We start from the raw sequence: 14004 nt of genomic DNA, 5'->3' as shown, positions 1-14004 counted from the left end.
GGTACTATAAATCACGTTATTATAACACGTATATTATGGAATGAAGAAGAAGCTCTTACGAAAAGAACGATTTAACTGTAGGAGGTAGATCTGGAGCAAGTAAGATATTATATTTAAAATAATATACTTATATATTATACAGACGCTTTATTATATGTACCTAATTGTCAAGTTATTAGTAAATTAAAAAGTATTGTTTTTATCAATTGTTAACCAGAAGCGCACCAGTTATGTAGAACAGTGTACAGAGCAATATGATATATGCATAAACGGTTTATAATTATCTTATCGATAGAGAAGCGTTAAGTTAAATAGCTACTGCTCATTATACTTTGGTATTGTAAGTCTATAACCGTATCCTTAATTCCGATTGGTTCACATTTTTGTCAATCGGTAAAGTTATAATATAAAATTTGTATTGTATTTTTATATTATGTAATGCAGGTACATACCAAAGCCTACATAGGCTAGATATGCGAGATTGTGGAATTGGATGTTTACAAGCACTGCGGATCCTATTCGCCTGGAATCCATCGTATGTTCATACTTGAGCTTTCGTTGGGTGATATCATAACCACCTGCAGTTATTTGATTGGTCCATAAATATACGAACAAACACATTTACAAACAGAATAAAATAATAATTGCAGGTAACAGGCATCATACACGTTTTATAAAATATTTGATACCGTTAAATTGTAGAAATCAGGTAACAACTAGAATTACTAGGGGTATTATGAAATATAGTTATTCGAATAAATAATATTTTATAACGTTGTACTTAATACATTTGTAATATGTTATGTAATACTCATTAATCAATGGAAAAAGTGCTTATCTATTACAATAAAGAAATCGAGAAACTTATGCAAAATAGTGAACATGTACTATAATCTTAATAATTGTTATTACCTGATATAGACTAATGTTATACTTCTTTAAAATATAATACCTTCGTAACATTCGAATGTAACAACAGAATTATTATGCTTAAATTAGAATATCGAATTTATTAAGTTATATTCTAAAATATTGACTAAGGCCATTAAACAATATAAATTATATTTTATTATATTACATAACTATCTGCATATTTATAATAGGTATATGATTTAAAATAAAATCACGAATAACTAATGTGTATTGTGCAAGGTGAGTACTTTTTAAAATGATTTATTAATTACTCTTTAAACTATATTTTAAGATAGGATTCGATCAATCATAAATGTTACTTTAGTTTCAGCAATAATAATACCTAATTTTTGTAACCATGGATACAACATGAAATGTACCATTTAATTAAATTAATAAATAAAAAACTTTTTGTCTGAATCTACTATGTTACAACAATATTCCAATATTTGTATTATTTTTTTTCTTTCAAATATTTTACTAAAGAATTTTATGATTCCTGAAATAAAATATTATTTTACATTATGTCTTAAAACTCCTTAATTTAAATATATTTTAGAATTCAAATAATGCACAGTTGGCTAATGAAAAAAAATATTTGTCCATGAAACTGTTGAACATTTAAGGTTAAATTTTAAATATTAACTTTATCAATTGTGTAAAAAATGTTATTTTTAAGTTAAAAAGCCATTTTTCAGCCGAGTCTGCAACCACGATAGAACATTTTCATGTCTCGTTGAAGTACCGAATAAATTTAGATTAGTTGTGGAATTATAATTTAAAAAAAAAAAGTTACATGGAGCTTCCAGTTACAGCTTAAGGCCAAGGAGATTAAAAATTGATGTACAATCAAGTTTCTGGCTAAAATTGTAGTACCTGGAAGCTCCATGTAATTTTTTTTTTTAAAATTATAATTCCATAACTAATCTATATTTATTCGGTACTTCAACGGGACATGAAAATGCTCTTTCGTGGTTGCAGACTCGGCTAAAAAACTTTTCGTTACGCTTTTTTTTGGTTATGCACCACAGCTAATTCGCACTCCCAACCCCAATCCCATTCCCAACCCCCTACCTCATCTTCATCGCCATTTATTTTTTGGTAACGCATTTTTCGTTATGCTTTTTTGATAACGCTTTTTTCGGTTATGTGCCAGAGCTAAGACATGAAAATGTCAAAAAAAAAGTTATGTGTTATAAGAAGGTAGAATTATAAACATTAATACTTGATCAAAGAGTTGATTGTTATTTGTAAGTGAGTAAATGTGATATTTTTTCTCTTCACTTGTGTAAAATATTTATAATAAAGTATAAAGTCAATGTTTAAATTTGTTATATCGAATAATATGCAGAGAATTTTCAATATTTAATTAATGTAGTCAAATGTATTGTAATTTATGTAAATATAATTTAATGTAACCCAATGGCCTTTGCCGCCGAGGGAAATACTAATAAAAAAAAAAAATATGCAGAGATCTCCAAAGTTATTTATTATTTAATTCTTCTATTTCTCACTTATTGATTTATTTTAATACTAATTAAATATTTACAAGTAGTATGTATAATCAATGCTAATACCTACTTAATGAGTTACTACTACTTATTATACTAAAGGTATAATATTATATTAAGTTTAATTAATGTGTTATATTACAAAGTGTTATTAGCTGCGTTAGTAAAATTGTTAACAACTCATTAGCAAGTCAATATTTTCAAAATGAAACTTTTTAATTGATACAATTTTGATTACACTGAAAGCACTTACAAACTATTTAAATAATAATTTTTTTTAATTATTCGAATATTTTTTTATTCTCCAAGATAAAAATTTAATGTTTGCAATTTTTTTTTTTTTTACATTACAGTAAGATTTATATTTTTTATAGTAAAACATAATTCTGTAAATATATCTACTTTTAAATAAATAACCATCATGACTTGTGCCAATGGTCCAAGCTAATGGAACATATCTACATTACAAGACCATTAATACATGAAAATGGCAACAATACACACGTTCAAAATCATTTTGTCGAGACTTCAAAACTGTTCCGTTCAATTCTATTGGAAGGCCGGTACCATTTTTTCTTATACAAACATTAACATTATAAGTGTTAGAAAAATAATGGCTGAAACCAACGGCGTCAGAGATTCGTGCTTTATTAATTTTATTTGTTTAAACGTTTCCACGGCATGCACGTGCCGAGAATGATTGCATATTAACGGCAGTTAATATGAAATCCTACCTGTTTTTGTAGTTGATGAAGTGGTTGTACTTTGAACTGGCTAAAGGCTTCTTACCGATTGTAAAATTACATCGTCGACTTATCAGAGTTCAATCATTATTGAAAATGAAAATAGTTTTAAATAATTAAATTGCAAATTGCAATGTTATCACATTAGAAAAAAAGACAATTAGTTATCATAGATCTGGTAACAGAGTTTTGTGGAGTTGTTGGAATACAAGCAATTCCTTGATAAATGGATATAATGCTATAAGAATGTCAATATTCAGTTATACGTTAGGAGGAATTAAGAAAAACATAAATACACTAAAATGATCATTGTCGACCTTTTTGTCTTTGATTACGTTATTTAAAACTGCTTATCTAAATTGGTTTTATCATATCTATATGGATATCTAAGGCAGCCAAGTGAGCAGCGTCAAAAAGCTCATTAAACCTATTGACAATTAATTGATTTTCTTTTGTTTATTTTATATGAAAAAAACTCTTTATCTATGACAAAGGACTACCCTAAAATATATTTTGTATATATATATATTTATGTATTGTATTTTGTATAAAAAACCAAGATCAATACTTAGTTTTTACTATCTGAGTTATATTTGCAGTTAACTATATATTTTATGCTTGTTAGAGACCTAATTCAAAATTGAATAATTGAATTAATAAAAAGTAGTTAACATATGATGTATGCATTTGCAATTATCTATGCATTTCATTTTTATAGCACTAACTAAAAATATTATGTATAATAAAATGATTCTTGAATTACAATAACAATAATATATCTACGTATAAGTCTAATATCTAATTAAGCAATGTCGGCTACATGTGGCCGCTACAGAATATAAAATTAACCAAAAATATGAATAAAGTTTTTTATGAGAAATTATATTAAAATACTCATTGTAATACTTTTTTCTCACGAGATGCAAGGACGAGTACAATCAAATGAACAAACAATAAAGACGGCAATTAAATGTAAAAATGTTACTTGTTAACAAAAAAAAAAAAACAAATTCTAAAAACAATGTTAATTTATTTCTAGTTGTCGAATAAAATATAGCGTAGTGTTGTACTGCACTTCGCCAAGCGTGGATTGCGATTATAATTTTATGAAATGCTTTATTGTTAACAGCTAATACATAGGGCTAGTATAACACTCGAAGATTTTGTGCCACTTCAATAGCAATGGAGGTCAAAGCGTTAATATTACCAAAGCAGAGCGCAATCGATCAAATGTACAGCGAATTGGGTACGTCCGAGGCTAAAATCGCTATCGACTTGAAAATTCTCAAGGAATGGATGCGAAAACAGCCTCACCTTCCGAACCCAGACGGTAAAATACAGTATTATCATTTTTTAGTAGAATATTTTTTTTAACAAGGGTTTTTCCTTATTACCGACAAAAAAAAAACCCCCATATTATTGAGTAGACGGCGAAAAGACAGTCGACGAAAAGCGGATCAAAATGTTTTTGATCTTGTGCAAAAACAGTATGGAGAAAACCAAAGTAAAGTTGGACCAGCATTACACCGTAAAACCCTCAGCGCCAGAATACTTCTCCAAGTGGGATCCGACTTTGCCGGAGTTGATTCAATCAATGAAACTATCGTCAGTATACATGTGTCTATTATATATATTATACAAGGGGGAAATTCTCTATCGTGGGCCACTCATTATCTCACTGGGCTCGATAAATAGTTTAATTTGTTTTCATAGTGTTTTTATACAACGCGATCTCGATTTTCCCATAAGTCCTATGATCCTATCCACCTAGCAAATTAGTTCTTTCGATATCGTTTTTTGAAACTCAAATGGTAATGTTGATATATTATATTAACTTTTAAATTAAGAATATTTCACTAAACAAATTGACTGGTTGATGACAAAAAAAATACTACAATTCACCTTTTCTATTGCCCTGAACTTGAAACTTCAATAACAACATAAATAATTATCCAAAACTGGTTACCGACCGGTCAACATTTTTCGTACATTACTCGCGATTTAAAAAAAAATTAATAAAATGCATCAGTTTCAGACAATCATGCTGTAAAAAATAACTATTTTCGTAACGCTTTTTATTTGTTTTTATTAAAGCCTTTTTGCAGGTCTTATTCAACGAAGCAGTATTCTATTAAAATATTTTAGAAAACATTTCAGTTGTTAAATTTGATTATTAAATTGATCATAAATTCATGAAAATGCGCTCTTAAATATTTTGAAAAATGTATTAATGCTTCGTTAACCGTTGTAATTTATAATGGTTTTTCAGTCTTTTCGTCCCATTACCAAACCCTACACACGAGGGTCACAGAGTTGTCCTATATAGTGCTAGGACTACAGAAGATGTCGATAAATTTGTATATAATGATTTTATTAAACTATGCTTTATGACTTATGATCTGAGAATCGCTCAATTGGACGCCTGTAAGACAGATATATACATATTGGACTTGAACAATTTCACAATGAATCACGTGACTACGTTTTTACTAAATGTGAAGAAAGCCGTTGAATGTACATTTGTAAGTAGTTTTTAAAACTCGTATTAAACTTAAACAAGAGTATATTAATTCATTTTTTAAATGTGTACTTGTTATTTCACCAGTAAACCATAGGTAGGTAATATTATAAAAGTATACTGAGAAAATTACACCGTGATGATTACATTATGTATGTAAAAATACATAATATTTCCAATATGTATACTATTGTAAGACTGTCAAACTATAAAATTAAAATTTTTAAAATTGGTTACAAGGTCAACATTTAAAAACAAATTTTCCCTTTTAAAGATTTAAAAAAAAATTATATACATATTACAGGCTTATATAAATTTATAATAATTATAGATTACTATAGATTTTCAGACAGGGAAGGGGCGAACTTTTTAAATTTTTGCCCTTATATAGCACCTTTCAGATGTAATTTTTGATTAATGGAGTAACTACTTGAAGAACTCGGTTCAGGCTTCGGCTGCTAAGAAGATACAGTGGGTCAAGACACAAAATTAAAATACATCATTTTACAAACATTATCTTTTCGGTTACGCAACGAAGCTAGGTAATAATGTTTTATTTGTTTTATGTATTTTTTATTTTATTTAGGAGGCATATCCAATGCGGATACATGAAATTCACATGGTTAATGTAAAAAGTTTCATACAGCCATTGATGAATATAGTAATAAGTCTTATGAAAAAAAAAATCTCCAACAGGGTAAATCATTCATGTTTTGAAAGTTATTCAAAATTACTGAAGTTTAATATTTATATTATAGATTTTTAATCACAACTCCATTGAAGAACTGAAAAATTACATCGGTCCTAGTATTCTCCCACTTAACTACGGAGGAAGTTATCCAAAGACATCCGACGAAGTGATAGGTAATAGTGATAGTAGTCATTTTGGAACATAGTAGAATGAATAGATAATTAAAATTTAAATAAAAAAACTAAGGTTAATATTTAGTTTTCATTACTTAAGTTCTGTATATAATATATATATATATATATATATTTATATATATTTTTTTTTGGAATATATAATTTATTTTTTGTTTGTTCGAAACATAATTAAAAACTGAATATTTTATATACTGAAATGTAAATGACTCATGGGTTATAATATATACGAATGTTGTTAGTAGCTTATACGTCTGATTTAATAATAATAAATATATATTTTAATTGCAGACGAGTGGTACGATGAATTGACGAAGCACCGAGAATGGCTTATAGCCCAAGAGTCAATTGTTGCAGATAAAAGTAAACGACCAAAAAACTGCAATACTAACTTGGATAGTTTTGGAACCGCAACCGAAGGCTCTTTTAGGAAACTAGAAGTCGACTAGTAGAGATTCATTGCCAGTTGACATAAATAAGCTAATTGGTCAAGAATCTATCACGCATTATTTTACATAGGTATTATACATATTAGTGCATATTTTAATTTGACGGTTTTATGTAATATTTTCCACTTAATTTTATGGTTGAAATTACTTTAAACGGTTTTTTCTCGAATCCTATTCTGTTACTATGTGGTTTATATTATGATATTGCAAAAAAAAAAAACTATGCAGTATTGGGTTATTTATTTTATTCTGTTGTAATTTTAAATCGAGAAACAATGTTATTTCTTTGAAATATACTATAATACGGTTTAAGTAGCATATTTATTATGTGCGTTTAGTTTGTTTTAAAAATACTGTTTATTTGTAATCAGTGATGCACCGCGTGCGGCCGTCGTCGAACTACAGATAATCGGAATAACATTAACAACTGAATTACATAGGTCGCCTTTGCTGATAAGCTGCGATGGGGTTTTGCTTAATGGGCAATTGGCGGTCCGGGTAACTGGTCAGACCGTGTCAACATTAATATGTTGTTCGTTTTGACAAAATAAGAAGCAAATACGTCTTACAAGATAGTGCGAATAGTTTTTAAAAGTGTATAATTTTCTTATAATATAATAATATACCTTACACGTTTGGTTATAGTCCCTAAGTTTAGTTCTATCTTCAGTTTTATTTCGGCGTTTTCAAAGGAAACACAGGCTAAAAGACCGGCCGACAGGTAATAATATTTACTCAAGTTATAATACATTTATGCACGATTGTCAACCGAATCCGAGTAATTAGAAGTTTTAGCTGAGAGATTTGGCAAATTGTTTTATTTTATAATCATTTCTGTATTCAACTCTGTACAATTTAGGGTGGTCCTGTTTAGTGTTTTAATTTTTCTACCATAAATTTTGTATTATTCAAAAATACTATCTAAATGTTGTGTTATACAAAAAAAAAATATTACGCTGATTCAATTTAGAATATTATTTAAAATCAAAAATATTAAAAAATACGGTTTTCGAAACAATTTTTGTTAGATAAAATAAATAAAACTGTTTTTTAATTGACAAATGTTTGCAATCGTACAGAACATTTATGAAAGGAATTTTAGTGGTCCAGACATTTAATAATTTAAACTTTTCTCCTTTAGAATTTAGAAAAACAACCAAAAAGTGTACATATTTTTTAACTTGAACTTGCAGCGCGTTATAACTAATTTAAATATAGTATACTTTCCAAATTTGTACTTTATTTTGTTCAGTTATAGTTGTTAATACTATTATCGATATACAATGACAACCCCAAAAAAATACCTTAAAATTTTTCCCCTAGATGGGATAAAAAGTAAACATTTTTTCTTTATTTCCCTGTTTTAAGTGACTTAATTTTATCTGGAAAATTGGCTAAAGGTATATTTGGCTACCGTGATCTTATTCAAAATTCTTCAGGCAAACTTTTTTTTTATGAAGTAAAAATCAGAAAAGAGCACAGGACGACAAACGGTTAAATAAAATATCTTAAAGTTTTTAGATCTAGACAGTTATATAGTAATAATACTCAGTGCATCAAATACCTATAATATTTGACTGTTGTATAAACGTATTCCTTACTTATCCACAGCCATATTTTATATAATGGATAGATTGGTATACATTCATATTGTTTTAAGTAAACCAATTTAAGGTATAAATCCATATATTGATTTTTTTTTAGACGGCTAACCAAAAATTCATCCTACTAAATGATAATAATTACAAATTTTAAAATAATTTTATATTTCATTATTCAATAGAGTAATGTCAATTTCAAAAAATATTACAAAATCTATAGTTGCTCCAGTTGTATAAAACTAAAAATGTATTGTTTTTAGTTTTGAACAATTATATATTTTTTATCATTACATATATTATTATTTCAATAACAATAAAATGTTTTGAATTAATCCATGTAATAATGTTGTTTTTAAATAGGTAAATAACTATTTTTCTACTAAATAATTAAAAATGATACTTTAAAAAAAAAATGTATCTGAAAAGTGAAATCACTTACAGGATTGAAAAAGTAAAATATATAATATGTGTATCAATTTCAAAAAATATTATAAAACAAACCATAGTTACAACTTTTAAGACAACCATTAGGTAGATTTTTTTTTTATTGTGAATTACTGATATCTATATAGCTTACCTGCAATAACTAAGTTTTACAGTCATGCTTAAGTTAAAATATTAAAACCACAAATTATGTTAAGAAAGAAATAGAAAACCCCAAATTGATATGTTCTTTATGGTGATCATATATACCTATATACCTGTACATACATAATAATAAGTTATAATAGTTGTAGACAACTGGCGAAAATAATCATTTGGTAGATATAAGTAGGGAGGAGCGAATACTTATAAATATTTCATGTGTATAAATATTATAACACACATATTATAGCTGTAGTACTAATAGGTTTAAAATGTATTGTTCTGATTTGGGCAATTTTTATTCAGTGCTATGTATTTTAACTATTTTAAAAAGAATTTGTGATAAGTACAAATTTTTTAAACATATATGTAAGTATTACCTATTTATTTAAAAACGAATTGTCCACATTCATATGATAATAAATACATGTGGTTTTTAGCTTATAATTCTGATTTATCAGTAATATAAATATGTTAATTGCAAATGACTTGTACGATGAATTGACGAAGCACCGAGAATGGTTTATAGCCCAAGAGCCAATTGTTACAGATAAAGTAAACGCCCAAAAAACTCCAAAACTAACTTGGACAGTTTTGAAAACGCAACCGAAGGCCCATTTAGGAAATTAGAAGCCCACTAGTAAAGTGATTTATTGCCAGTTAACATAAATTAGCATATTGGTCAAGAATGGTAAAAAAGATCACCAATACAATATTATACAGCAAATGGAAAAGAGGCTAAATCGTGTACGACAAACCTGCATGTGCTAACATATTACAATATCGTTTATAGAATTTCGATAGCCCAAGGTATAATTTGTGTGCACTAACTAATATGTTATACAGAGTGATTATTTTATCATGGGCCACTCAAAATCTCACTGGGTTTAATAAATAATTTAATTTTTTTTTCATAGGGTTTTTATAAAACGTGATCTGAATTTTCCAAAAACCATTATGTTCCTATCCCCCTACAACATTTTTTTTTGATAGCATCTTTTTAAACTGAAATATTAAAAGTTAGGAAGGGCGGGGAAGTGCGCGCAGATAAAATAAATACCACACTCTACCTTTCCTCCTGGCCTAAACTTGAAACTTCAATAACTTCAAAAATAGTTATTCAAGACTGGTTAAAAATATATATACTTTAGAATTTAAGTTTGAAAAGTTGCTATAAAAAAATCACTTTGGTAGGGAGGTAGAATAATAACAACTTGTGTAAAAATTAGATCACATTATATAAAAACATTATGAGAAAATTAAATAATTGTTTTATTACAGTTAGATAATGAGTGGCTCATGATAAAAGAATCACCCTGTATTGTGATATTATGTATAATAACGAATATTCTTGAATTACAATAACAATAATATATCTACGTATAAGTTTAATTTCCAAAAAAGCAAGATCGGCAACACGTGCACTATTATGTACAAATGCACTGATATGTAATTCCCGTTAAATATAACGTAGTGTTGTACTGTTCTTCGTCAAGCGTAGACTGTGATTATTGTTTTTTAATTAAATTTTTTATTGTTAACAGCTAACTCATAGGGCAAGTACAACACTCGAAGACTTTGTGCAGCTTCAATAGCGATGGAAGTAAAAGCGTTAATATTACCAAAGCAGAGCGCAATCGATCAAATGTACAACAAATTGGGTACGTCCGAGGCTAAAATCGCTATCGACGTGAAAATTCTCAAGGAATGGATGCGAAAACAGCCTCACCTTCCGAACCCAGACGGTAAAATACAGTATTATCATTTTTTAGTAGAATATAACAAGGGTTTATCCTAATAACCGACAAAAAAAAACCCCCCATATTATTGAGTAGACGGCGAAAAGACAGTCGACGAAAAGCGGATCAAAATGTTTTTGATCTTGTGCAAAAACAGTATGGAGAAAACCAAAGTAAAGTTGGACCAGCATTACACCGTAAAACGCTCAGCGCCAGAATACTTCTCCAAGTGGGATCCGACTTCGCCGGAGTTGATTCAATCAATGAAACTATCGTCAGTATACATGTGTCTATTATATCTATTATACAAGGGGGAAATTCTCTATCGTGGGCCACTCATTATCTCACTGGGCTCGATAAATAATTTTATTTATTTTCATAGTGTTTTTATACAACGCGATCTCGATTTTCCCATAAGTCCTATGATCCTATCCACCTAGCAAATTAGTTCTTTCGATATCGTTTTTTGAAACTCAAATGGTAATGTTGATATATTTTATTAACTTTTAAATTAAGAATATTTCAATAAAAAAATTGACTGGTTGATGACAAAAAAAATACTACAATTCAACTTTTCTATTGCCCTGAACTTGAAACTTCAATAACAACATAAATAATTATCCAAAACTGGTTACCGACCGGTCAACATTTTTCGTACATTATTCGCGATTTAAAAATAAATTAATAAAATGCAACAGTTTCAGACAATCATGCTGTAAAAAATAACTATTTTCTTAACGCTTTTTATTAAAGCCTTTTTGCAGGTCTTATTCAACGAAGCAGTATTCTATTAAAATATTTTAGAAAACATTTCAGTTGTTAAATTTGATTATTAAATTGATGATAAATTCATGAAAATATGCTCCTAAATATTTTGAAAATTGTATTAATGCTTCGGTAACCGTTGTAATTTATAATGGTTTTTCAGTTTTTTCGTCCCATTACCAAACCCTACACACGAGGGTCACAGAGTTGTCCTATATAGTGCTAGGACTGCAGAAGATGTCGATAAATTTGTATATGATGATTTCATTAAATCATGCTTTATAACTTATGATCTGAGAATCGCTCATTTGGACACCTGTAAAAAAGATATCTACATATTAGACACGATCAATTTGTCAATGAATCACATGACTGTATTTTTACTAAATGTGAAGAAAACTATTGAATGCATGTTTGTAAGTATTATTTAAAATTCGTATGAAAACAGAAAAATACTTTAGAAACTCATTGTAGAAATGTGTACCAGTAAAACCAAATTATGTATGATACAGGCTAACGTGTAAAATTAAACATACCTATATATATTATAGATCTACCTCCAGTCTGCTTTTCAGACAGGGAAGGGATGAACTTTTCAATTTTTGCTCATTTAAAATACTTTTTTGGTGCGATTTCTGATCTATTTCTGAACTAGGTTCAACTACTAAGAAGATATTGTGGGTCCAGACAAACAAAACTAAACTTACATAATTTTACAAACAATGTATTTTCGGTTACGCAACGAATTAACGAAGGTTAATAATGTCTTATTTGTTTTATGTATTTTTTATTTTATTTAGGCGGCATATCCAACGCGGATACACGAAATTCACATAGTTAACAAAAAAAGCTTTTTACAGCCATTGTTAAATATAGTAATAAGGCTTTTGAAAAAAAAAATCTCCAACAGGGTAAACCATTCATGTTTTGAAAGTTATTCAAAATTACTGAAGTTTAATATTTATATTATAGATTTTTAATCACAACTCCATTGAAGAACTGAAAAATTACATCGATCCTAGTATTCTCCCACTTAACTACGGAGGAAGTTATCCAAAGACATCCGACGAAGTGATAGGTTAGTAGCAATTGTTTCAAAAAATTATACATTTTTTTTTTTTACAATTATTAGGTACTCTAAGAAAGGGACAGATAATGTGTACATTTAGTCATTTATCGACTGACTCCGAAAAACAAAACGTTTAAAGTAACTTTGGATATGACAATTATTTTATGTTCTGTAAAAATTAAATAAACAAAGACATATTTGTACATTTTTCAGTGCATTATTTAGGACTCTTTGTTGATATACGCTAGCAATATTATTTTAATTTTATAACATTTAATATATGAGCTGTCTTGTTAGCAACTAAACTCCAGACTTTTAGAACGTGATAGTATGAATTGACAATTAATTATTAAAAAATAAAACCAAGGTTAATATTCAGTTGTTATCAATTATATTATGATTATTTTATTTAAACTTGTAATTCATTTAGATTTGTTTGACACCAAATTAAAAAATTAATAATCTTATTAATAATAAAAAGTAATAATTGACACATGGGTTATAGAATATACGAATGTTGTTTGCAGCTTATATGTCTGATCTATTAATAATAAATATATTTTAATTGCAGATGAGTGGTATGTTGAATTAACGAAGCACCGAGAATGGCTTATAGCCCAAGAGTCAATTGTTGCAGATAAAAGTAAACGCCCAAAAAACTCCAATACTAACTTGGATAGTTTTAAAAACGCAACCGAAGGTTCATTCAGGAAATTAGAAGTCGACTAGCAAAGATACATTACCGGTTGACATAAATTATCTATTATGCATTATTTTACATATTTTACATAATATTAGTGCATGTAAATGCACTAATATGCATAATAACGCATGATGGTTTCTTGTTTTATTCTGTACTTAATTTTAAATTGTCCGTATTAAATTTGTTTAACTGTTTTTTTCTCGAATCCTACAATTATACTATGTGGTGTATTGAAAAAAGGAAAACTATGCAGTATTGGGTTATTTTATTTTATTTTATTATAATTTAAATTTGAGAAATAATGTTACTTCTTCGAAATATACTAAATGGTTTATTTAGCATATTATGTGAGTATAGTTTGTTGTAACCTTCTTAGAAAATATATTATTTCGTGTGGGAGTACAAGAACAATATGTTCGATCAGTTTTACATTAAATCGAAAATCATTAATACAAAAAAATGTATTGTTCCGGGTTGTATATCCCCATTATTTTTACTAATAGTATAATATATAATTGTAGGTTTAC

General features: G+C 28.0%; 1 protein-coding gene across 4 annotated transcripts; it reads left to right on the top strand.

Moving 5' to 3' along the window:
- The first annotated feature begins 481 nt into the window (after nucleotides 1-481).
- LOC126846796 (alpha-tocopherol transfer protein-like) lies at nucleotides 482-13647 on the top strand. Of its 4 annotated transcripts, XM_050586712.1 has the most exons (8): nucleotides 7507-7736; nucleotides 9814-10011; nucleotides 10746-10946; nucleotides 11037-11214; nucleotides 11869-12121; nucleotides 12506-12616; nucleotides 12678-12783; nucleotides 13346-13647. In XM_050586712.1, exons 3-8 carry the CDS (start codon nucleotides 10799-10801, stop codon nucleotides 13501-13503), a joined length of 954 nt encoding a protein of 317 aa, XP_050442669.1. In that variant the 5' UTR covers nucleotides 7507-7736; nucleotides 9814-10011; nucleotides 10746-10798; the 3' UTR covers nucleotides 13504-13647. The 4 variants fall into 4 exon arrangements, with proteins under 4 accessions (XP_050442756.1, XP_050442840.1, XP_050442669.1 ...); XM_050586799.1 differs by lacking the exons at nucleotides 7507-7736; nucleotides 9814-10011; nucleotides 10746-10946 and adding exons at nucleotides 482-650; nucleotides 4296-4496; XM_050586627.1 differs by lacking the exon at nucleotides 9814-10011.
- The last annotated feature ends 357 nt before the right edge of the window (nucleotides 13648-14004 follow it).

This window comes from Adelges cooleyi, unplaced genomic scaffold (genome assembly GCF_023614345.1).
Source record: "Adelges cooleyi isolate 19-005CV unplaced genomic scaffold, UGA_ACOO_1.1 ACOO_flye_CR_arks_rails_tigmint_CR_PRNA_1, whole genome shotgun sequence".
Taxonomy (NCBI): Eukaryota; Metazoa; Arthropoda; class Insecta; order Hemiptera; family Adelgidae; genus Adelges; species Adelges cooleyi.
Note: the sequence above shows the minus strand (reverse complement) of the source record. Positions and strands in the feature narration are given on the sequence as shown.